General features: G+C 41.4%; 1 protein-coding gene across 41 annotated transcripts in view; it reads right to left on the bottom strand.

Moving 5' to 3' along the window:
* Positions 1–6,109: 6,109 nt before the first annotated feature.
* Positions 6,110–26,575, bottom strand: part of RIMS1 (regulating synaptic membrane exocytosis 1) — a 344,078-nt gene continuing 323,612 nt past the window's right edge. For 40 of the 41 annotated variants that reach the window (XM_087773416.1, XM_087773380.1, XM_087773413.1 and 37 more), the window contains 5 exons: positions 17,838–17,979; positions 12,796–12,908; positions 9,936–10,037; positions 8,702–8,841; positions 6,110–8,340 (listed from right to left, as the gene is read on the bottom strand). In XM_087773416.1, the coding sequence (XP_087629542.1) occupies positions 8,122–8,340; positions 8,702–8,841; positions 9,936–10,037; positions 12,796–12,908; positions 17,838–17,979 (716 nt within the window). In that variant the 3' untranslated portion in view covers positions 6,110–8,121. Of the gene's footprint in view, positions 8,341–8,701; positions 8,842–9,935; positions 10,038–12,795; positions 12,909–17,837; positions 17,980–25,997; positions 26,165–26,575 lie in introns of those variants that run through there. The other variant, XM_087773411.1, reaches the window with a different exon arrangement.

Below are 26,575 nucleotides of genomic sequence, written 5' to 3' on the forward strand. Positions count from 1 at the left end.
GCACTCCATGGCCGCACTTCTGAAGCGGCAGGCTTTCCAGAAAATGCCAGCTTTTGGTCTTATTTGTTAGGGCATACGCATTACAAAAATTTAAAAAAAAAAAAAAAAGAGGCTCATCTATGGGCCAGGCAATGCCCTCCTGTCATGGATGCGGCGCCTCGGCTGGATGGGCCGCCCCTGGCTGCCACCTCCGCCGTCGCTGGGTGGATCACCACCTCCTTACAGAGAAAATGAGGCTCTGCGCTTTGCGCAGCTGGAATTGCTGGCTGGCCTCCTGCTTTTTGGGGGGTTTGTTGTCGCTGAAAGGGCCTCGCTGCGCTGTACCAGTCGCTTTTTCTCACAAGAGCACTTTGGGTTCAGGCTCATTGAAATCAGTGGTGAAATTCCCACATTCTTCAGCACAGATGAAGCAAATCCAGAGTCCATAAAAAATGCACGGTGTGCATGAGATATGCAAGTACGGGGCAGGGGGGAATAGTGGTCTTAAACCAGCCATGTACAAAATGAAGAGCAGCCCAGAGGGGTGAGGTATTCAACAGCCCTCCTCTGCTTTCCTCCATTCACTCTCACTCGCTGAAGAAATGTAAATGTTATCAACAGATACAGCTCTGAGCTGGTATCAGGCAAACAAGTGATGGGAGAACAAGGCTAAGATTAGTGCTGCTGGGAGATATACCCACCTAAAGAACAGAGGGAAAAGAAGGTTAAGCCCTGAAGAGTGGCTCACTGCCATGGCAACCTATCTCCTTCTCCTCCTTTACATTTTGGTTTTGTTTTAGGGAATATTTGAATGGTGTAACAGAAATCTAACAAAGAAGCCTGTGTGTAGAGCGGAGCTGGAGGATTATATAGATAGCACAGAAGTGACTTCTGGGGTGGCTGTAATTTAATTCTGTTTCAAGATCTCCAACAAAAGAAAATGTGATGGGTTTCTTCCTTCTGTCTTTTCATGCACATGATGAATGAAAAAGGCCGGAGGGTTGGGGTATTTTTGTATTTTAAGATGGATGGTTTAGGAATGCTGGTCTTTTCCACCAACGGGCTTGGGCCTCGTGAGCTGCTGGCAGCACCGGAGCAGAGCAACTGAGAGCTGAATCCAAACTACGCTAAACTTTGCTTCACAGTTTGCAGGAGCAAAGACAAGGGAAAGGGCAAGAAGAGGGAATCAGCATTTCTTACATTTTCTAGGAGAGCAAATACTGTACTTCAGCTGTCTCCCAAATCTTAGGGCCTTTTTCCTACCAGATAAAAAGAAGCAAAAGATGTCAACAAGCCACTCAAGCTGTCCGTGAGAAGCTTGTTGATACTCCCGATCCCCAGCAACTACAGCCTTTATGTGCCTTTGAGACTAGGTATAGAGTGACTCAAAGATTATTTGTGCCATCAACTTTCTCTTCTTCTCCTGGTTGACTGCTAGAGAGTCACCCATCAGAAAGGAAAACAGTGCATCATATCGTTTTGACAAGCCCTGCTGCCACCAGACACTGTGTTTCCACTACTGAAGTAATGAAGTTGGACCAAATCCTTCAGTCCTTCAGGAAGAAATCCACTGCCATCTGCAAGGCTTTAAGGAGGTGTCCATTCTCTTCTTCTTTTTGGAGCTTTCAGTCAAAAAGACAGGAGCTAAGCAGTTATGCCTTGGGTTTTTTCCTGGGTCTTCCTCTTTTGTGCCCCCAGGGGAAGAGAGGTGCCATTTCCTTCCCTTCCCTCCTCCCCTCGGTGCTCCCCAAGCCCGCCCTGCCCTCCATGGGGACCTCTGTTTCTGACTCGTTGGTTCACCCATTACAGAGCACCGGATTTCCTAGACAATGCTTTATGAGGGCTGATGCAAGATCCCTCTTCCACAACATATTTTTTTTATCTTAAAATTAAGTATACCCTTTACATCCCCTTAAAGTTAAGCTCACACTCAATGCACGTGTCAGATCTGGAGAGAAAAGCGTGGCCAAGCTGTACGTACAAACTGCTCCCTTAGGAAAAGCTGACTCATGCTCAGAAGCTCTGTAGCATTGGCTGCTAACAGGCGTCCAGCCCTTCTAACCTGTATTACGAGAGGGACATCTGGGGACTCGTGCCAAATCCAGACTCTTGTTCTGTATCTGCTCCAGGGAGAGCTGCACTCTCAGGCCTTCACAGTCATAAGGCAGTCTTCCACGTGGTTTCGAAGCACTGCCTCTCTATTGCAATTGTCATTATTTTCTTTTGGGTTGCCTGTTCATTCCTGAGCACTCAAGAGTTGCTCACACAGCCTCAGACTCTGTCACTGGAAGAAACGTAGCCTTTTAAAACTGAAGGGTGAAGCTCTTGGGCTCTCTCTTGGTTCCTTTTCCTGCAGCTTTACCAAACAGCAGCTCAAGAATAAAGCTGCTCCTGCCTTCTAACAGACTTTGCGTAGTAACTAAATATTTAGAAAACATTTCCCTCCTGGCCATCCCTCACCCTCTGCATTACTGAAAATAATAATTGGTCTTTTTGGTTCCTATGTGCTAGTGTAATACTGCCATGTTTGCATTGTGTGTGGACACTGTTTCTGCAGTATGCATATACAGTTATCAAACCTAATTTCTTTTCTGAGTACACACCATAATATTTATTTGAACTTCTGTTTTACAATATTTGCTGGATTTGCAAATCTTAGTTTTTTGGGTTAAACTGCATGACAAGATTTCTTAAACTACCTAGAAGTGTTTTACCAACCCTTGTACGAGCTTGTTCTAAATAGGATTATTCCATCTTCTATAACCGGTGCCATAGCATGTGCATGGGCAGCTTTCTTCTGTGGAGCCCTGCTGTCAGACCAGACAACGGTGACTATGACAAAGTGGTGGTACTGGGAATGCAGAGGTGATAGTGCTGCTCTGCCTCCTGAAGAGAAGGAGACTGGGACAGGAGACACCGTCTGTACAAAAGACTCTTCATACAGGGGATGGTATAAACGGAAGAAAACAGCAGTGTCCTGCTTAGGTGTGTGGCTCAGGGATTTTTATTTGGCTGTAGCTGAAACGTAGTGACAAGGTTTAGTACAGAAGATATTGCCTCCTGATACTTGTCAGTGTAAAAAAACGTTGGGAGCCGGGAGAAGAAGATGGGATCTTATTATGGCATCTCAGTCTCCGAGGACCTCACAACTGCTTTTTCCACATTTATGCTCTGCCCTTTCCATATCTATGCGATGTCTCTGAACTAGAGGATTGCACCTGCCCCCATTTTCTTCATGGTTCTCAAAGTCACCCAGAAGCCTACGTCCCACTGATAGAAATCAGCAGGAAATGTGAAAAAAAAGACCCTAAATCCTCACCTAAATGAACTGTTGCAGACCTAGTGCAAATCCAGACAGATGGTGATATCACACAGACTTTCACTACGGACCCAGTGCTTTACCAAGTGGGCCACTACTGATTTGTAACTGCATTTTAGCAGGGCTCTGAAAATGCAGACTTGTTAAAGAGCGGCGATTAGAATGAATAATTCTGAGTTGTCCACGGAGCATGATAAGAACAAACTGCTGCTCATCACTTTCTGAAGGTAATTTTTTTCAGAGGCCACCCGTGGGATTCTGTGAAACCCTTAGGTGACTTACTTCTAGCAGCCAGCGGCTGAAACCTCCAAAAGACTCAGCTCTCGAGGATGCCTTTCTTGTGCTAGCTGAGACACAAATACAGCTGTATATTTGCCTTACCTGAATTGCTGCATTGATACACTGTCGTCTACAGATTCTGTCACATTTTCACCCTTTTCCTCAGTTATTACCAGTGTTGAGTGTTAAGACACTGACTCAACAAAGCAGAACATCTAACGTTTTGTGTCCTGATGCACAACTATGGCTTCAAATCGTACCAACAACTAGAACGTACATAACCGAGGGGCATTTCATCAGACACCAGGCTGTGCATTCCGGAGCTGAATCATCATCAGCAGCTAGACTCTAGAAGTCGTGAAGGCAGCTTCCTCTCCTATCTCTGGCACCTCAGGGAGAACGAAATTGGATCACAAAACTTGGAAGAACATTTGATCTATATGTGACATGCCTGCCACACACCCCCTCTTTCATAACCATGGTATTTAACCACCAGCATACATGGTCATCCATGCAGACACCGAGAAAATACATACATGACCCGTGCACTTTCTTTTTCTCCTGGAGAGAAGTGGATGGGCTGGGACTGAGGTATTAACTGAGACTCCTTACTCTTAATAGCTGTTAGCAGAGTTATTAATCACTCAAGATGGCCAGAATACTCATTACCTGAGTTGAGAAACCACATCCTTCAACAACAGTCTGCTTTCTTGCAGATCGCTTTCTTCTATGCTTGCAGAATTATAGTAGGGTAACATGGGGTGAGCATTTGGGGCTTGAAAGAAAGAGACACATTGCTATCTGCCATGACTTTCTTCAGTTAAGGCAAAAGAAGAGTATGAGGCCCATAATCCTTTTTTCCTAGAGTTAACTGGGCTGTGGACAGTAGAGTGGTGCCTACATGGGAGCAGCAAAAAGCCACAGGTAGAACAGCTGACTTCACAGAGGCCAAGTCACAGGCTGTAAGTAAAATCCTGAGGTATGCAGAACAGTCACTGAAGATTCACTCTGAACTCTTCTTGTATGTATAGTGCATCATACCTGGGCTGAACTCGACTTTTGGGACTGCCATTTGTTAGTGAAAACAGGCAACAAAAGTGCACGTATCATTTCTCTGGGAATTACGAAGGAATGAGATGATGATGCTCTGGTTCGTCCTACCCACTGACAGCAGTTCTGATGTCTCTCTAACACAAAGGTCAGGGCCAAAACCTTTTTCTCCACCCACAAAGAGGGACACTAAATTTCATTTAATACAAAATTTAGAACATTTACTCATCACGAGGAAAATAACTGTGTGATTATATGGCAGGGATTACGAGTTTAGTATCTTTGCTCTTCCCCTATGTATGACATATAAGGCAGTACTGCATTCTCAAGGGAAAACCAGGAGGGAACTAAAGCTGATTTATCTGTGTATTATCATCCCAACACTCAGCAATGAGGTTTTAAAAGGCAACAGTCCCTGGGAAAGAAGACCAACACACAACTTATCTGTCCTAGAACAGTCTACTGCTTTGTTCCTGAAGTCTTTGCATATGTGAGCCCCGTTCATCAGAAACACCATAAATGAAATAGTTCAGGGAGTTCTTTTGCTGCCATATTTTCTGTGCTCTGGGGGGGGGGATCTGAAATGCTAAACTTTATTTATTGCTCAGGATCAGAAAGGAAAAGATATCCTAGTATTGGACACAATATTCAAAGCCATGAGATTTATGAAATTGAGGGCTTTTTGCAACAGTATGACAAATTCTATATTTAAACAGATCACTCCCACCACACAGAAGCAGAAATGTAACATGCCTTTTGTTCAGAGAATTACCATGTTTAATTATTCATTTTTTTCAGTAGCTTAACCATGTATTCAGATAAATAAAGTAATAAACAAAAGTGTTCAAAGTGAGGCAATATTGTCTTTATGTTATTTTTAAATTGTGATCAGGTATCTGTGGGACATGGAAAACTAAAAATCAAACAAAGTACATAATCTTTGCTTCGCTAGTAAAATTCAGCGCCAAATTCTGCTCTCAGGTAAATTTCTATAATGCATTGTCCATAAGGGCATTACGACACAAGGACGTATTTCTGGGTTTAAAAAGTGCAAAAGATCAGGAGTTGTTCTCATGTCTTAACGGCTCAGCACACAGCGAACGGAGAGCTGGTGTCTGGCTCTAACACGCCCCGCCCCGCTGGCCTCCTGCAAGCAGACGCAGCGTCACTCAACTCCAATAAGCTGATTTGATTTCACCAGGTTGTAATTTGGCTAAATTTGTTTTTTTGACTTCAATTTGCCTGCTTCAAAGGATGAGAGCACAATTTGGCTCCTTTCTCGGTGAAAAGGAAGCCAACCAAACACGACTTTCACCAGGCCTCAGCTTTTGGCCCCAGATTTCAACATACACTATTACAGCGATCAAAAGAACCATAGAAATTACTTATCATTTTACTGTTCCTTAACACATTTCACACAGTCCCGCAGCGAGCAGAATCACAGATGAACCTCAGAACATACAGAGAGCACAACTACTACACTGGACATGAAAAGGAAATTTTATTAAACATGTTTACAGAACATGAGTTGGAAGTTCATTTAAAAGCACAGGGGAGTGTTAAGACAAGTGGTCAAAATAGAAAGATACTATCGAATTATACCTAGTTGGTTTTTGGCCACTAAGACAGAACAGGATCTAGTAGTAGTGCACCAATGCTTGAGTTCTTCCTGCTCAGCAGGTCGAGCAGTAACCAATCTGCTCCCTATGGAAAGATGGGCAGAAGAATTCCCACGTGTTGAGTAATAATAAATAGTTCACTTGGTGCAGGCAGTATGTCTATGAATTAAAACCTAGTGTGTACACAGTTTCTACATGTGTTACAGCCCCACAGTAGGAATCTACACCAAAATAGTTATTAGAAGGAATTTGGTCCGTACTACATCACGTTTTCCATAGGGTAAAAAATAAAGTCCATCTATAGACATTTAGCACCAGACTCACAGACCTAGCCTGGCTAAAACCTGCAAAATGTCTATAAGAAAAATGGATGGCTTAGATTTCTTGGTTACTTCAGTATAGTAATTACGAGCAAACTGTACAAGTACATGCAACATACAAGCTGGCCTATGTGGAACTAACATACATTATTAAATAACCTTTTTCATCTCTTTTTACAAAACGTGCATGCAGCTTTGAACAGTTCCAAGTCATGCTGCTCTATTTGTGTGATCACAAAATCGAATGGCCTGTAAAAGGAGGGGAAACATACCAATGCACCTGCAGGAATCTGCAGTTGTTCGCACATTTACAGAGTATCACAAGGGATTTCAAGGCCAAGAAGAACTCAAATGAATAAAAAGCAAATTGAAATTTGACTTTTTTTTTTTTTCTCCAAAAAGTAAGATATCTCGCGTTAAAAAATCAAGCCTTGTGCTTGCATCAATCTCAAAGAAATGTAAACTAAAATTTGATAAAAACAGTAGTAAGTGCAGAATATTTCAACTGGAATTTCCAGTGAAACACTGAACAACTCATACCATGCTCTATCCAGGGCAGACAGGTGCGTCTGAAGCGACACACGTCAGAGAAGCCTGGGTACAGCTGAAAGTGTCATATGCTCAATCCATTCCTGGTCAACATTTTGGGAAGTCAAATATACATTTATACACAGAAACGTAAATATTTCCTCTCCGTTTCCAGGAGGAAAACTGCATTACCAGTAACATATTCAATGTCAAAATTAAGACTAAAGCTGCTTTATACCAGTCCCCAGCAGTAGTTGCAGAATTCTTCAAAATTCTTCCATGCAAAACATCAGAAACATAAAAGTTATTATATATAATGCAAACGTATCTGCTTTTTACAAAGGAGAAGTGGCACTGTGATGATTATTTATTTTTAAGAATATAACTTGGATTGGTCATTTGTTCTGGGTTCCCACGTGAGAGACTTGGAAGTACCAGAACTGAGAAACGATTTGAACTCGCTGGAATTGTAACTGTGGCTGTTGAACACTTCAGCGATGCTTACAGAGATATGCTTCAGCCCTTTTTTTGTTTCGTTTAGAAAAAGAAAGGAAGGGTCTCTGTTAGCGTTGTGAGGACTTCTACAAAACTAGCAGAATCACATGGCAAAAAAACTAGTGGAAGTGACAAGTACAGAAAAACTGCTGAAACACCAGGAAGGTAACACTGCTTGAGGGCTCTGTCAAAATGTGAAAAATACAACATTGTTAACAGAGTGAGAGCTTCCAGTTTGGCTCATCTTTGACTTAGTTCGAATCTAAAGGTCCCCCTCTCTCTCTCTCTCTTTTTTTTTTTTTTTTTTTGGATTGTTATAAGCATCGGTGATAGCCGCTAATAGATTGGCCGTATGTGATATACTTTTGTTCTGTCAGTTTAAGCCATCTCTCGACAAACAGACATATTTTTGGATAACTACTACAAGCAAAAACAGAAGTGATTGTCTCTCTCCAAGAGTGTTTTTTGATCATGTGAATATCTGGTTCCAATTGTTATCCTGGGTGACGTTTTTATTAGACAGCACCTGCTACTATGATCTAATGCAGGGAGGCCCAGTTGAACTTTCCAGAGATGACTGGGAAGCCCTGCGTGTCAGGGGAGTCAAGGTTGGATCCACTAGTGACGAAGGTGGAAATAATTTATACCAGCCTATTACCACACTGGACAGATCCAGTTCCTCCAGAAGGATCTGGGCAACTCCCATGAAGCATTTGTGGTCCATTCGGCCGTAGTCTCCCCAAACTATTACCTGGAAGAACATAAAATACAGGGTCAGCCTTGTCCCCAAACCCAGGCTTATATGTTCAGTCCTGCTGTATTTCATTATGTGTAGTGTAAGGAGAATGTTATTCTTAAGGGTGAATGATTGCTCCCTCTTGTGGGAAAACCTCATGGCAGGACAGGAGCGAGAGTCAACAAAAGAGAAATGTTTAGTACAGGCAGACATTTCGCAGGTCTGAAACCACAAGCCACAGGGACGTGTTTGCTGGTATTTATAAAATTAAAGGCTTTGTGAGTTGGAATGGGTTTATGCATATTGCTTAAACTTAAGTAAACATGCAAGTGCTTCTCCACATGAGAGCCTAAAATGGGATTAAGAAGCAACTGACCTGAAGAACTTTACCCTGTGGACTTTCATCAAAAACCAGTGTCTGTTGGTACAAAGGATCAAGGGTCTTCCGTGCAATTCTTGTCTTCTTCTTAGCTATACATGCTCCATTTTCCAATAAATACACTTTGACATACGGAGCTGCAAACAGAACATCACGAATTTTATGTTTGGACTTAAGAACTTCTACATTGCACCTCTGAGCTGGAGGACAAATGCCTTAAAAGGAAGCTGAGTGGAAAGAAAATGACACACGCTATCTTCACTGTATAATCTGAATACAATTATATTTATAAAATAAATGACACAGCCCATAAGAAATCAATTTGATTTTTATAAACCTTGAATGTAATGATCTAAGATGTTACTAACAACAATTCTGTTTCATGTCTGTCATTTTAAAAACACTGCCCTTTGCTAGGAATTAGCTGTCACTGATAGTTACTCTGGAGTCTCTATGTATGTTTAGGGGTCAGAGACATTTCAAAACAAAAAACTTTGATGCTTCATTGAAAGGAATATTTAAAACTAAGTCACTCAGATAACAGAGACATTAATTGCTCTTTCGTCTTCAGCTCCTAAGGAGGTTGTAAAGTACCATTTTGACAAAACATTATCTAAAACAACTGTTCCAGTTGTTATGGTAAGCAGTGGTTGTGGTGGAGATTATACATCTCTCCTAATGAAGATTTCCATAAATAACCAGAACTTCCAAAAATGTCCTTATAAAATGATACAATAATAAATCTCATCCATTATACAAATTATTGGGACTGGCACTAGCCTAATCTGCTGTCCTGAAGCACTGTTGCGTACAGAAGACCATCACGTGGGTCTGTTAAGCTGTTTGTTCAAAGCGCTTTCATCTGTTCTCCATCTCTTGTTTTGATGTGGAACAAACAAAAAGGACTTCGTCTACATCGACAAAGCCCCTCTGAGATCTATGACTTGCCTAAGACACGCAGAAATACTTCTGCAAACGTTCCTTCCAGAACGGATGTTGAGTTGCTGAAACTCATTCCTTGAAAGGCGGCATGCAACTGGCAGATGCAAGGTAGTAAGAAGGGGACATTGGTAGCAAGGATATATCCACGCACACGTTCCTTGTTGAAAAGCAAACCAAACAAACGCAAATGTAGTGTCAGCTAACGAGGAGCTCAAAAAGTCTCCGATCCCCAGTTCATCAGAGTATTTCATATTCTTGTTTTCTGTTCATTTTTATTTTTTTTCCTTACCTGGGGTAGATTTGGAGCCAGGTTTTTGTGTGAGGCCACGGGCTCTAATGACTTCTACTTCTAACTGGCCCTTTTTATCCACCATTCCAATCTGGATGTCACCTGAGAGGGAGAAGAAAGAAGCCCACATTTTAGAGAAGCAGTATGGCCCGGGAGATAGGTTATAAGAGTGAGAAACAGAAACACCAGTTTGCTACTAGTCTGCTGCATTAGTGTGCTTGTCACCTCTCCTCCTGATCCCTTTAGTTTCTCAATCCTTAAACCAGGACTAAAAGATATACGCTTGGGGAGCATGGTGCCCTCTCTTGGTGTATGGTTTATACCAGAGCTCCGTATTTCTGACCCATGGAGGCAGGCCAATTTGCAGCGACACTATGGTATAACCACCACAACTTTAATTTTGCACTGGTGAATTATCCAGAGCCTTCCTACCCAGGACTGTCGCCCCAGTGTGCCGGTCACTGAGACGCGCTGCCCTGACAGTGGTCCCACGCTCAGAGAGCCTGAAACCCAAGCTCATGCTCAGAAATCCCCTCGGCTGGAAGTTTCTGCCTCCAAGCTGAGATGCAAGAGCTGGCAGTGCGAAGGCTCCTTGTCTGATGCAGCAGGAAGGAGGACTGCTGGTAGAGGCTAATGTTGAAACCTTCTTCTGTAACTACAATTGCCTGACTGGATCCCCAGCGTAAGGCAGAGACACCGACCAGACGAGGCACGCAGTCACAGCACGGCGTCAGAGAATCGTGCCCTGCCCCCCAGGAGCTCAGAAGAAGTCTTTTTTCTGCCAAAGTCTCCAACAAGTAGAGGGGGGACAATTTTCCTGCTTTTATGAATGTTCCACACCCATTTTTGGTGTCAATGAAATGACAGAACATGTTAAAATAAGAAGCTGCTTTCGCTACTAAACAGTCAAACTTGTTTCCCTGCCTGAGTTCTGCCAAATGACGTTTCCTGCAGAAAAAGGAAACTGCTTAGTCCAAGACCAAGCACTGGTCTGATCCAGACCAATAAAATGCAAGGGAAGTCAACTATGGGCTGATGCGCAAAGCTTTATACTTCTATGATTTCATATATCATGGAATCAGCTGGGTAGAAATCTAACAGGCCACTTAGAACAAAAAGTGCACAGTATGACATGGGCAGCTACGTGACGCCTGTGCAAATAAATGAACTACACAAATATCCATGGAACACGTGAGCATGTATATATTTGACATGTAAACCTTGATTGTCTAAAAAAACACACTCACAGATAGTCCTGAACTACAGAATTTGGGGTCTGGATTCAGAAAGACAGCATTTTGAAATTAACTGGGAATGAGATTTTCACGTCCTTGTCCAACAGTATATTAAAGCTGTGTTTATACCCTGGTACTTGAGGTAGGACAGAGCAGCAGGGAAGATTTTTTATCAATCAAACTTTGCTTGAATACACAGAGCTCTGTGTTGTACTAAAAATAGTTCACAGGAAAATTCCAACAAGCCTTTTTAAGAGCACATCTCCGTCTTGCATATCCAAAATAAAACATGCGACAGGGAACCAGAAGGGGGAGCGATAATACAAACATTTTCAAATCGTCACTAGTGAAAGGATACCACATAGTAGGTCTTCCAGAAATTGTTAAAAAGCGTGATTGAGTGCTTTTTTGGGGGCCAAAACTTGAGCCTTTAGTAAATAAAGCAGTTCTAAGAAGTGAAAATAAACATATTACTCAAGTAATCTGCAGAAAAATATTTAGTCAGAAAACAAGATTAAAATAAAGAGACGGAAGAAATCTAGACCCTTATATTCATACCGATAGAGCCACTTCGATTTTTATTGGGCAAATCATCTCACAAATATATTTTCTTTCAAAATAATAATAAAAAATATGAATTAACAAGTTTGGTGCTTATTAGTGCATTAGTAGCAGTCATTTGGGCTTCCACAGCAACGCTTGCCTTAGGGGGTACTCAAAGCATTCTCAAGAAAGTTTCTGTCTCCTTCTGCTCATGAGTTGGAAGGGGAATACTCTCTTCTGCAATTTTTCTTTTTGTTTCTCTCTCCTTTTTCAGAAGCAGCTCAGTAGCCCTTCCTGAAGCTGATTCTCCCAATACAGCTGTACTGAAGCACTGGCCATTTATCATTTCCAGCAGAAGTATGGTTAAAGTAGTGGATCAAGGACTCCTCACTTAGCATCCTAATGCATGTCTAAGAATTGCTCACATATAAGCAAAATAAAAATCAAACCTTTCCACAGATACTTACACAGTACTGCACTGTTGCACACCTTACACACTCATACTCTATTCATAACCAAGATATGGCTAATGCTACTATAGGGACATGCAGACACTGAGAAGATCACAGCCCCAGGCAGCTGCTGTAGAAAAGGATTTTGTCTCTTTTGTGACAAACACTGGCTTTAGCAGCAACTGATTATTGAGCGCTGCAGATGTGGGCAGAAGTTTCACATTCTGGGGTTAGGTGAACTAAGCTTGGACAAGTGCAGAGTTTGGCCAGAAACTGTCTGTCACATCCAATATGATCCGTGGCAAGTAAATATAAATTCTTAACAGCTGAGATTTTGCAGTGAGCTGCAACTGGAGAAGTCACAATAATTCTGAGTGGAAAGTAAAGTGCAACCCCTATCTTCAGATTGCAAACGAGATTAGCAGACACCTGACACACAGAGCAAATACTGTTTCTCATCCCATTTTGGATGCTAGCATGCTAGGAATACCGGTGACTGCGTATAGGACCTTCATGTTTACAGTGAAGGAAGCCACTTTGTAAAAGTCTTTTTGAGCTGTAGTCTGGCAGTGCATGCGTTAGTTAACTGGCTTATTACTCATTTAACAGAGGAGAACATATTATTCTTACCCATGGCAGGGGTTGCTAGTGTTTGTCGGCCTACTAACTGTGCAGGTCCAAGTCCATCGAGGAAATCACTAAACTGACTGTCAGCGCCCAGCCGTACTCCAGGAAATATTAAGCTGAAGCAAAATAAAAGCTGGTTATGCATAAGAACAGGATGAATTTCTATTGTCCTACAGTATTTACCTCAAGAGTACTACTGGTACAAGGCAAACAGCTCAGGATGTGCAACCACAAATTGTTCTGCAGCATCAGGAACAAGCTGTCTCCCATGGACCCCAAAGAAGTGTAGTGAAATTCTGTACATGGACCCAAAGCAGTCCATAAAACAGTTCTTGCTAAGGAGTTCTCCAGGAGCAATGAAGAGCCTGACAGGTGAATAAACTACACGTGACCTTGTATGAGAAAACATAAAAAGCCTCAGGAAATTTAATAGCCTATCATTCTTCATTCTTGAATGCTTGATTTACCTTGTAATACTGTTTTATATCTATACATACATCCAAACCCCATCGGCATCAGTCAGAACAAACAGGGAAAACAGATGTGTTCACTACGTTAATCTGATTGCTGCAGCCGTTTAATGAAGCAGCGAACTGGCACGTAGTACTAGTGTTGATTAGAGCTAAACCTAATGCCACTCCTTAGCCAAAATATTCCAGTAGCCACCTCTGGATCTCCAGTTGGTACTCACCCCTCTTTCAGGACACAAACTGAACTGTAATGCATCGGCACAGAATATATGGAAACGTTCAAGGTCAGGTAGGACGGGGCTCTGAGCAACCTGATCGAGTTGTAGATGTCCCTGCTTATTGCAGGGAGGTTGGAGCAGATGACCTTTAAAGGTCCCTTCCAACCCAAACTATTCTGTGATTCCATGATATGTGCTTTTCCAAGCTGTCTTCTCATATTCCAGAATCTCCACTTTCTTTTTAATAGATATACAGTCTCCAAACAATAACAAAACAAACAAAAAAAAAAAAAAAGAGAAAGAATGATCCATGGTGGGGGGACTCAGCTTTGACTTCCTCATCAATTATGAGGAACAGAAGAACAGACTTTGAACCAAGTCTAGATAGCATCTTACCCAGCAGGCCATCCACCACTCTGTATCTGCTTCTCCCTCAAAGGAAATTCCCTATTAGACTGGAGAAAATAATAACAAAGCTTCTTAATAAAAACATCCAGTGTGAAAAGCTTTGATTTCCACAGATCAGGCTTATGTGCTCCAGTCATTCAATTCACACTGAAAACTCTTCACAAACCCCAGGTGGTTGGATAGAAAAAGCCCATTCCTCTCTTCAAGACTAGCTGCTCTTACTATGCCTGCATAAACGTATAGACTGGCTGTAACTAAAGCTGGTCAGAAAATATCAACACAGTGCTTTTCATTAGAAAACTCTGATTTCCAAAAGGTAAGCTTTTCACAGATGTTTAGTTTTAAGAAACCTTTTTTTAAGAAGGTTTCTTTAGATAGAGGAGGAAAAGAGCCTCAAGGTCTCCAGTTCAACCATCAGCCCACCAGTTAGAGCATTCACCTAACCTCGAGATGCAGCTTCAAGCCCACCCTTCCTGACAAGACACACAATCTGCTTCTTTCCCCAGTGGCACTACCCATTCACTCTTGCCCCTGCTATGAAAGGTTTCTTGCTCGTTTCTTTGGCTTTTTTCCCCAAAATGTGTTACATTTTGCTATGGAATGACTAATAACATTGAAAATGTTCACTTGAGAGCATTCTCGCTTTTCAGACACCTCTAGCTATACACGTAATAATGAAGGTTGTGAAGTACACAATCATCTTAAATGTGTATTAATTCTAATTTATTAAATTCCAGTTATAGGTCAAGCAGAAGAACATAATGTGGTACCTGGGGTACCTGCTGTAGGAATCTGCGTTCACAGCTGAGCTACACATCTGATTGGTATTATGATATGCAGGATGAGGCATGATACTGTCAATAAACTATGTCACCCTGGAAGTAAAGTCAGTATCATAATGTACACACACACAAGGAAGGACAAGTAGCCTGTGCAAACTTAACATGAGCATTTACTAATTGTCATCATTACCCGTCTACAGTAATGTCAAGAGCGAACTGCAGACAAAATACTACTCAAGCAACCAAAGTCAAGCTCTTGCTGATCTGATGGGAATCTCACAAGAGACAGGGAAAACCTAGCAAACAGCTTTACTATTCTGAATACAAGGTCCTATCAAAAACTGATTCATAGAAATAACTAGAAATAACATCTGAAGTTAAAAGTGGCATTTCTAATGTTCAAAAAAGACCCAGAAGGAGGGAGAGAGGGAGAGGATTTTAGGATCAGCTGGCACAGTGCATGTACCCCTGATTATGTGATGCAGTTGCGTGGCTTCCCCTCCACCTTGCAGTTGCGTCCAACTTATGTTCCACAAATAAGCCAGTGATGCATGTGGGGGAAGTGATTAAACAGTAGAAAATTGTTTTATTGGTCATCTTTCTTACAAGAATCTCTGCATTTAACATTCTTCATTCACTGTGATCTAAATCCAGAACTGCTGTAAGCTAACATTATTCTATCAAACTCAAGCAAGTTCGCAGAGCATCTGAGGATTTGATCTGTAGATAAATCACAGGATCACAGAAAAACAAAAGACTTCAGAGAAGTTTTCTAAGCCACAAAGTAGAGCACCACACTGAACAGAGCCCTGTGGTATCCCTTTTGCCTGTGGCATTGTGTCCTGCTTAAGAAATACTTCTCTTCCTTTATTGTAGCAAGATATATTTAACTGTTTCACCTGAGTTTTGTTATCTGCCTCCTTTGGCCCATTCTCCTGGGCTTTGGCCCATTCTCCTGGGCTTCCCTTCAGAGTTGCTGTTAGATATTGGTAGTGTTCTCACTTCACTGGCTTCACTGTTTCTTTACTCTTGCCAGGGATCGGAATAAGGATGTGGAGATCAGGGACGGTGTTTAAAACTAAGGTCAAGTGCAAAGTGGGTTTGGAGTCAGGAAACGAAGCTGAGGTATACTGAGGAGCAGGAATCAGCCAGAAGAGCTGGTAACTCTATCAAACCAAAAGTCTGGGACAGAAACATAGTGAAAAGTTAGGGAGCTGGTGCCAAAAGTTTGGATCAGAACAGCAGGACAAACGTGGTCAGATGTGAAGAATCTATTGTATGGGAGCACTGAGAGAGGTAAGGAGACTTGTCAGAGGCAGAACTGGTGCTGGAGCAGCAAGAGATAGGGAGCAGGCACAGGAGCTAAGGGGGCAGAAACAAGACATAAGATGCAGATAGTGTGACTACCAGCTTATGATAGCTCACTTTTTATCTTAAAGATGGACCTAGTTCTAAAGGATAACTTTCAAACTAAGTCCCACTATGCACACCCAACCTGCAATATGTCCCAATAAGAAGCACACACTCCGTTTACCTCCCAGGCTTGCTCTCTTCATTGCCTTACTCAGAGGATGATTCTCAAGTCAACGATTTAAGGCTCTACCTTGCAGTTTGTGTCCTCCAGATGCCTGCTGTGACCTCCAGATCCAGACCCTGGCTGCCCCAGCCTTTCCAAATCTGCTTAAACACTCTGAGGGTGGAACAGAGGATTAGGCTGTTCCCCTCAAAAGGTCCTCACTGTCAGTGCTGGGCTCCCACCTCTCCCATACTGCTAACCAGGGAAACAGTCTCCCCCAGCTTCTCCTTAGCAGGGTCCAGTTTACTGGGCCCTTTGTCACCATGGCGAGGGACTGGTGCCTTACAGACTGACACTCCAGCCTAGAGAGAGGAAGGAGGATGGCAGGATGGAGTGTTGAAAGGGTAAAGGTAATGCTCTATCATAGAATCATACTGGGAAAAATACTGGGATATTTTACTCTTGTCCCTCATTCTTCATCCGATGCTTATCTACTTTGTTTTTGAGTTATTCATGATGGAGCCTGTTTTTCTTACATGGCTCTTGCAATTCTTAGCATTATCATAGAATCACAGAATGGTTTGGGTTGGAAGGGACCTTAAAGATCATCTAGTTCCAACCCCCCTGCCATGTGCAGGGACATCTTCCACTAGACCAGGTTGCTCAAAGCCCCATCCAACCTGACCCTGAACACTACCAGTGATGGGACATCCACAACTTCTCTGGGCAACCTGTTCCAGTGCCTCACCACCCTCATTGTAAAAAAAAAGAGGGTGATGCGATCATCTGATGATGGAGAAACTGCACCTTTACACAGCTCCTTGCCACCACCATAGCTGCCCCTGGCTCTTTGTGCCTTCAATGTGCAGCAGCAATTGTGGTAACACGGTAACACATAAAAAGATGAAGCCGACGAAGTCCCAATCTCTCATTTTTTTCAGGTCTATAGGGCGGATTTGCCAACCCCCGGTTTCCCCTTTTGTGGGGAAGCATCTTCTAAGAATTCCCGAGTGACCACTGTGCCTTGGCACATGTGGTAGGGTTCTGCTGAGAGCTGTGAGGAGGCTGGAGTATTCAACGTACACTTTTGTGTCAGATCTGCCTTTGTTTTCCTTGCCTACGTACCAAGTCATTCAGCAGCGAATAAAAACAGCTGCCACATTCCCCACAGTTGTCTGCCTGATTTCAGCTGGTGGGGCAGCTGGCCTCTGGGTTTACAATTCTCAATAAGAGACTTGGGCCAATTCCAAACTAAACTTTCTTTGTATATAGTATTACTGAACAGAGTTTCATATCACAGGGATTTACATACAACATCTGAAGTTTAACTCTGAGTTAATCCAAACATAACTCAAAGAAAAAGTACCCCCATGTTTTGTTTGGAATAATGTGGTCTGAATTTAGTTGCCTTTTAATGAACAAAATGGATGACAGGGAAAATGTGATTCCCTAAGTCCTCTCTCAATTTCAATTTTCAAGAAATTTGTATTATGTACCTAAAATAGTTCAGTTTCGCAAACATTTCAAGAGGAAGAATCTGTACACAGAGCTATCCCCTTCAGCCAGAGCTGGGACCTCTGTTCACATCCCAAGTTTTCTTTCAAAGACAAGAAACTTCTCCTACATTACTGATGTTTTTAATGCCACTTACTTGCCCTCGGAGCTGTAACTATTTATGCTGCCGTCAGTGGATTCCCGACTTGGCTGTCGAACCATACGACTTCTCATCTCTGCTGCCATTCCTGTCTCTGTGCTTCTCTGTATCGTGCTCTTTAGCTTCTTGCTGCCAGCCTCTGAAAGCAGAGAAAAAGAAGCGATACTTAGAATAACAACTTAGAGCAAAGCCTTTCAGACCTTGCAGTTTCCCCCCAACAAGTGATCTGACTTGACTGTTACTATTTAATAATACAAAAAGACTATTCTGATCGAAGAAGGAATCTGTCTTCTTCAGCTGCAAACTGGTGAAGACTTCTCTTTAGAAGGGCTGCAGCTGAGGGCAAACTTTTAGAAATCAGGTGTCTTATTAATAACCTTTATACAGTTAGAATGTAGACGGGATGACTGTGATAGTGCCTGCTAACCATACGCTCAGGGAGGTGTCTCTAGCCGCCTTGTGATTTAGGTTGGTTGACTACAAAAGAAGTTACAACTCTCACAGGAAAAAAAGAAGGAAAAAAAACTCTTCATGCATCCAACAGAAAAATGTTAAGTACTAAAATACTTAGTATCAAAAATATAATAATGTGTTTTGACTCAGCAAAACCTTACTTATCACCACAGAAATTCTTCCAAGTAAGCAAGGAGCTTTACGTAACTTCTCATCTCAGCACTTCCTAAGTAGAATTAACTCTTTGGAGAATCCATGTGGAAGATGATGGACTTCACAGAGTCTAGGCTTGCAACTGAACACTAGAGAGCAATATAAATCTTGTGAAATTATTTAAAGACTTGATCCATTTGGAAAAGCTTCCATCACACATTCTTTAAAATGCAAAGGTGCAATGGCTGATCTACAGTGAATTCTGCTGTCGCACAGCAGAAATTATGCTTCTAAAGGACGATACTCATTCTCAAAGACCTTTAGCTGAAACACTTCCACCAAAGTCTCTATGTGATGTAACAGTGGCTGTTGTCTTCAAACTCAGTGTCCTGTTCGTTTTCATTTACTTCAGCCTGTCATTCAATGGGTAACATCACTCTCTCTCAGGAAGTAATAGCTTTGATAAAGTTTCACGTAAGTGCATGCAAAAACATTCTCCAGCATTTTCCCCTTCCTTTCAGTGCTCCTTCATTTGCTCTCTGCAAAGTTTCTTCTTCCTTTTCACAGTCTGCTCAGGGGAACATCTGAAAAAATAAATATTTCTTCCACCTCCACCTGCTGCAGAGACTGAATTGCTCTGAAAATTTTTTCACCTTCCTGTTTCAGATGGACATGGTTGATGTTTGAAGCCGACAGATCTTGACCTCTCTTCACATAAAAGCTATGGATTCGGTATCCCCCGCACAGCCTGCCCATTGCTCAGGGTGATTAAATGTGCTGGTGAGAATAGCTGGCCCTTGTTCTTTGGAGAGCTGGTGGAGGGCAGAAAGAAATCACAGAGGAGAGAGCAGCTCCCCCTCTCCTGGGGTTATCACAGTAACATCTTTGGAGCTAGCAGACAGACAGAAAACATGGCCAAAGCAAAAAAGAAATAATTCGTATCCTGGGCTAAGAAGAGACAGCGCCACAGCAAAAGGGGCTGTAGTTTTCCTTTTAAGCCTTCAGGACCAGGGGTTGTTTAGGGTCACCCAGAAGCAGAGAAACAAATGCCTCTGAGTAGAAGTCAGCTACTTCCACAGATCCTTTACTCTCTCCTGAGGCCAACAGCTCTGAGGTTTTGCTGTGGGCCATTGCACCTCATCCAAATTCCTGGTTCTTGGTCAGCTGAAAATGCATTATTCAGTGCTGCTAAACATGAGGCAGACTGGGCTAGACAGGGTACACCCGGCAGACCAGGCTCCACTCTGAGAGCGCAGGTGGCTGTGGAAGGTATTTGCTGGAACTTCAGTGACTCCGCATATAGAAAATCAAATGCTACATTTTGGACTTGAGCTTTGTCTTTAAAAATAGATAGTGTGTCCAGCACATCAACGCAGAAAGGTAAGCTGAGCATCAAAAATGAATGAAAAAGCAGCCCAGGAAGTATAACCCACGTGCAGAGCCCTACGCCAAAGCAGGATTCTCACATTTTCAGCAGCTACGCATTTGCCACCCATGTTGTTTTGTGCCTCTTTCTCTTTCTGGAACCCATCTGAAAGTGCCTCTGTTTCCATCTGCTCCTACAAAGCAGATGAGATGAAGGGGTTTACCCCCTGCCTTCTTTTCTGGAGCCAGCCCGATCAGGCAGCATGACTGGAAGGACAGAATATGGTAGAGCCTGAAATGTGAGCAGCTGAACAGAGTTGCCTGTGAGTATTCATGGCTCGGGAAATGGGAGTGATGAGACACTAACGGTAGCTACAAGATCATCATGACCATGGCACAAATTGGGGAAGAGATGTTGCTCTGGACCACCTGGACAACACAGTGGGTGCTGAAACTTAGGGATTAGAGCCAGGCTGCTGGGATAGCATAATGACGAACATCTTCATAGAAATAATCACTGTAAAAAATATCCATTGGCTAAATTACAGAAATGACTATTTTAGCTTTGAGCCACAGTAGAGATTCAAAAGAGCAAGCATTTTTTTTTTGAAAGAGTAATTTTATATTATCATGGATAACATCCATGTTGCTGCTTGAACATACTTCTTTGCTCCACAGATTTTAAATGAACAGGCCATGACGCAGGAATCCTCGTGCATGGCCGTAAGCAAGTCCACAACCTTGTCTCTGTGCTGCAAATACCGGATTGTCTTTTTCCGAATACTTTTCAAGTCACTGCTCTCTGTCTTACTGTGCTGGATTCCACTTCTTTTTTTTTTTCTTGTCAACATTTTTTTTCAGGTTGAAGATTAAAAAAAATTCTTTTGCCTTCTCTTGTAACTGCTACTAATATCCACAATGTTTCCTGGGAAAACTAGAGTCCTCCTGCATATTTCATTTTATAACCTCAGTCTTAATATTCTGCAGTACAATCAGAAATATAACATAAAAATAACCCAAGATAGAATGGTAAAGTACATCAAGAGTTTCATGGCATAAAGGGAATTGCTTTTACCCATGACTAAGAACTGAAACACACATTGAACAGGTTTTGGAAGTTTTAACCTTGGTCAGTTATGCATATCGCATTTTTTTTGTCCACTTATAGCACAAAAAGTAATGAGAACATTTGATCTTGTTGGTGTACTCCTGTAAACTTCTCAGCAAAACACCGTTCTGCAAGGGAGGGAGGTGTTAGCACACAGCTGAGCTGGGAACTGCTGTCACTTCTAGAGGTGCCCCGGTAATGGGAAGTCACTCGGGGGGTACAACAACAAGTCCTGCCTTGACTGCACAATGAAATACGGGATCTGAACAACTACCAGTGTTTCTCCTGCTCTTGATAATGGTTTTTTTCAAAAAAACCTTTCATTTTCATCTTGTATTACTGTTAATCCAGCAGTTCTGCATATATTTTTGGAACCCTGTCTTGATATGAACAGTACAAGTTCATAAAATATTTAAGTTCAATATCTATGCTATGATATACTGAGAAGATTTTCTACTCTTGTCTGGCCATCTATTGGAGAATGCTTGGTCCTGCTCCTGATTTTTCTTAGTTTGATATGCACAATTAAATTCTATAACGTTACAGTTATTTGCCTGCACTGTGTAAATTACACTATATTCATCGTGCAGACTGAAGATAAACCGGCTCTACACTGAATACCATTTAGGGGAAAAATTTACTCCAAAATGGTCTGTACTCTTCTGTATGCTGTGTCAGTTGTGTAACGCTTTCTGCATGCAGAAATGTGGCTTGATGTGCATAAATTGCATCTAAACACGTAGTTTAACAGGTACAAGCTAGAGAAAAACTATTGCAGAGCAACTGTGATGAACATTTTTGCAGATTTAATAACTGATGCAAAAGGATCATAAAGCAGCCATCTGCAGCTACAAAAGATATGCAGCTTGTAAGCATTTTGCAATTCATCAACGACCTTGTTGTAGCACCCCTGCTACAACCCACTGATGAGCGTGTGCAATGTGCTATCTCAGTCTACCTATTATAAATATAGCCTATAGTGATTCCTTTTTCGTCTGACAAGAAACTGGTCCCTGATTTTGGTTTTCTCAGACAAAAGTAAATTAATGGAGATTCTGATCTAAGTAATGATGAAGAGCAAAAAGCAAGCTTGTTAGTGTATGGACTACCTTACATTTGCACAAAATATCAGTGCAATTGATGTGTCCCCAATTTCTGTACTTCCTAATCACCTTCAAGTACAGCAGCCAGGAGCAAAACGTTATTGACAGGAGAATTATATTAGTGAGAAAGGGTCAGTGAGAGTATCTATAGAATTAAGATGGCCTACTAGAGATGCCTCAAGGCTAGCTGTACCTTTCTAAAGGCATCCAATTCAGAGAGGATGATGCCAGGACAAATGGCCTAAAATGACTTGTATCCATGACCGCCCTTAGCATGGCACACGGCATCACCATTGGCCTGGCTTTTTCTCTGGGGTCCATGTGGTGCCTGGAGGCAATTACTATATTGTGCTCTTGTTTCAGTACAGTAAGTCTGAAATAACAGGAGGGGCTGTGCCATGGCCTGCTGGAGTAAAGCTTTTATCCTGTGATGCCAAGGTGTGTATTACATGCCACAGGACAAGGCTAGGGGATATACAAGAATACACAAGGACACAAGCTTGGCAACTTAGTCAATAGGACAGCGTTAGAGACCTCTGTAGGGCAGAAGAAGACAATCCTGACATGGTCTTCTATGTACTGCCTATAGGGAGAGGTGCCTTGAAGGAGCATTGGCCAGAATCATACCTGAGGGCAACTAGTTGGTTAGCACCAAAAGCAGATTTACACACATACAGCACCTGGGTATGTGGCATGGAAAATTCATGACTGGTCCAAAAGAACCCTCCAGAGAACAAAGCATACACCACTGCTGCATCCACTAATGAAAGGGATAATCAGAAGGGTACTAATACTCCATGTCATCGCATGACTCAAGGGCAAATCGTTCAAGCATGCTCATGCATCCAAAGAAAGCCTGAAAGGACTACAGCTCCAAGCCAGCTCTGACTGAAACCTGGCAGGACTGTGACCATATTGTTGGTTTGCACGCTGACTGTGCGAGACACTGACAAGACTACGCCAGCTGGAATAGTAAGGGTCATCCTCAATTCAAAGGACTATAAAAAGAAAAGCCAAGGGGCACATTTCCTTCTGGTCCTTTCTGATGTGTTACTGATTTTACAACCTCAAATTTGGCTGCTTGGAGACCTGCTGTGTTACAAGTTCTGCAGCAGCCCACTCACTCTGCATGTAGCCCTTTTAAACAACAACAAAATGTATTTACACATGAATTGACAAAGTGCCCCTTGGATTATAGTCCTAAAACAGAGAAAGAAAAGAAGAAAAAATTCAAACAGCATTTGTTCTTTTACATGTGTACATCTCTCAGATGAACTCAGCAGCAGATTGATCTCAAAGACTGAAAGTGCACAGTGACTATGGACAGAAGCTAAATAGTAAAAAATATGACATTTAAATACATTTTTTTCCTAAGCTTTATATCCTGAAATGCTCCACTGTATTTTCCATTTTGTATATTCTACTATACTCTCCTGAATATATAATGCTGTTTATAAAAAGACATCTGAAATATTGCAGTAATGGTCTTTTAAATGTTTCCTCCTACTATCACACAGTACATTCAAAGGAGACTGCTGTTTATATATTGTGGTGTTAGATCCCGAGGTTTAAATCCAAATGTAAAACATCACGTACTTTTTCCCATTTTTATTTACTGAAACAAATCCACAAACAACATTTATACTATTATAAATAACAAAACCTTCTAGAAAGAATATGCCCCTTTTCAGGTGGGATAATCCATCAAGATGTATATTTTTTTCAGGAGTTTGGAAAAAACAGTATCTCATAACTATATTCATAAATTCACACATTCAGCTGGTAAACCAAGTTCATTCCCAATAAATATTTTCAGATAATACAAAACAGATAGTGCGATTAGTCCATTAATATACATGGTATTTTTTATCTTGCACATTTAGAGACAAAGGAACAAGAAGCACCAATCCTAACAAAAGGAGACTTCACTGAAATGCTGTTAAACAGCTATATTAATGCTTTGCTGGCATTTTAGCCAGTGTACTGGAGAATCTCAGCTTTTGACTCTGTTATTCATTGAAAAGCAAACTTGCAAACTCAGACTCTTAACAGTTTGCACTTAGATTTCAAAGGAAAGTAACTGTACTTATCCAACAGCTCCTATTGACTTCTGTGAAGCTGAAGTAGTACTTTGAGAACAAGTGACAAGAACTGCTTAAGGTCCATGCTCAAAACAAAAGTAAACAAGAACTTGACAATCAGGCCGTTATTTATTACCTGACAACGGCCTCAAAACTTTAAGCAACTGCTTTTACAAATCTTGCCTCCTTAAGAAAAGATGCTCTTAGGCATATTTACAGAAAAAAAGTACAATAAGCAGGTGGTTTTGTATTATTATCCTGATACATACGATTTTCCCATGTCAGGGAAGAAAACCTGTGTCTAACCAGAACACATGTATCGTAAGGAAAAGCAAGGGCATCTGGTCAGAAGAAGTTCAGTTATGGCTTCTTAAATTACTAGTATTTTTTCTCCGAAGATTTTTAAATTAATAGTTTTGTCCACGTACTTGCAATGAAGTGAAATGAGCCACTGTCTGTCAGCCAAAACGAGGCAATCAGTGATGATATATGGTAACGAGTTTTTACTGCTGGGATTGCACTAAACGCTCTTTATAAACTTACGAAAAAACAGCATCTTAATTACCTTATTCACATATATGCAAAGAGCTATATAAAAGCAGAATATGTAAATGAAGCTGATAATAGGTATACATGCCTAGGTTTTCAGCTCTTAAAGCCTATTTCAGTGAAATTCAATTAGTAACACAACAGAGTCATGTTTCCAACAAATTATTTACTATATAAACAGTTTATAAAATGTCAAGCACTCAGTTTCTCATATACTCTTGGCTTTGTTAGACTGGAGGAGAAAGTGAAACGGAATGAAATAAGAAGCTCAGAAGAGCTATTTGCACTCCAACAGTAACATTTTTACAGCAAAACACAGCATTATATCACAACGTTGTTTATTACCAGCCAACCCTTAGAAGAGAACTGACATATGGTATAGAGATAACATTTGTCCACTGAAAGGGTGCTGGGACACAGCTGCTGGTTAATACAGGAGGGGAAAACAAAATTGTAATGCAGAAGAAAGTAGAAGAGATCCTTCAGATAAACTAAACCAGCATTTTATTGCTTTAAGAATTGAAACATATTTCAGTAACTGCATGAAGTCTTATTTGGTTATAGGCAGCCATTACAATTCTAGTAAATTTGAGACTGTTTTTTAAATAAGAGTCTTCACAATTACAAATACTTCAGTATTTATTATTAAAACATAAAAGGACAGTATGATTACTAAAAGACAATGTTTTACAAGATGATATCACCAATAAGACAATTTATAAGACATCACTAAAAAAAAACCTTAACTATTGCTATGTGTCTTCAGAAAATTTCCTGAGAACTATGTGAGGTTCATAATGGCAACCCAAAGTCTAATTCTTTTAATGATTTCCATAAAAACTGTAAATTGAAACACTGTCAAAACCACTGGTGCCAAAGCATCTTCTAGGAAGAAGATGTTACATGCCTTTTTGTACAGTTGAAAAGTTTCTGAATAATAACTCAGCCCTAATTTAACGGCACAGCATGCTAATCAGGAGACATTACAGCTTCAGAAAGAGTCCTCTCCTTTTTCTCACAACAATTAGCATCTTGTTAATTGATCTGAATATTCTGTACCTTTTCTGTAGTTTGATTTGTTTGGACTGCAACTTTCAAGCCCTTCAAGTGTTATTTTACCACTACCAGCACCTCTAGGTGGGTATTACATTTCCCTTGAAAAATGTTACTGACCTGCCTTTAGAGATCATTTCTAGTGTACCAGATCGAGGGAGTATCACACCGACACAGGTTTTTTCCTTAGTGACTGTAGCATTGCAAAGTTATAACCCCAGACTAACACATTCTACTAAATCAGAGTAACACATAGGCTCATCACAGTAACACACGGAAAATACAGGCTTACCTCTGGTTTAAGCAAAATTAAACATCGGTTACGATATAATCCTTAGTAAGCAGCCAGCACCTAAAGCAGCTTCACCTTTGTTTAAATATCTCGTGCTGTTTCTGGGTAGAATAAATCTCTGGGGTCCTGGCGATGCCTCTCCCTCGTTCTCCTGTAACCACTTGGCACTGCAGCACTGCGAGGAATGATCAAGTTGCTTCACTCACAAGTTCCTTTAACAACTGTGATTACATTACAGGGCCTTGCAGTGAAGAAGTACTCAACTACCTGTCAGCTAGCACTTCATAATATATTGCTGAAAGGTTAAAAAATTCAGTCAGCAGTGTATTTTCTAGTGATGGGCAAGCAGAGGAGAGCACAAAATATTCTTGGCAACCTTGTTTGATGCATTTTTTTAATGCTGCTGTTCAGAACTGGATGAGGAGAGTCAGATAAACCCAGAAACATGTTTCTCTGTCCTGGTGATTTTGCCTCATTCTGCATGAATTTTGGGACAAAACCACCCGAAAGACTGCAAAGCTGAGAAAGCATCAAATGAGCATTAAATACTAAATTACAGCTATGCTAGAGAAAAGTCT

This window comes from Nipponia nippon, unplaced genomic scaffold, assembly GCF_047370975.1.
Source record: "Nipponia nippon isolate SJK-2023a ecotype South Korea unplaced genomic scaffold, ASM4737097v1 scaffold_4, whole genome shotgun sequence".
NCBI classification, from domain to species: domain Eukaryota; kingdom Metazoa; phylum Chordata; class Aves; order Pelecaniformes; family Threskiornithidae; genus Nipponia; species Nipponia nippon.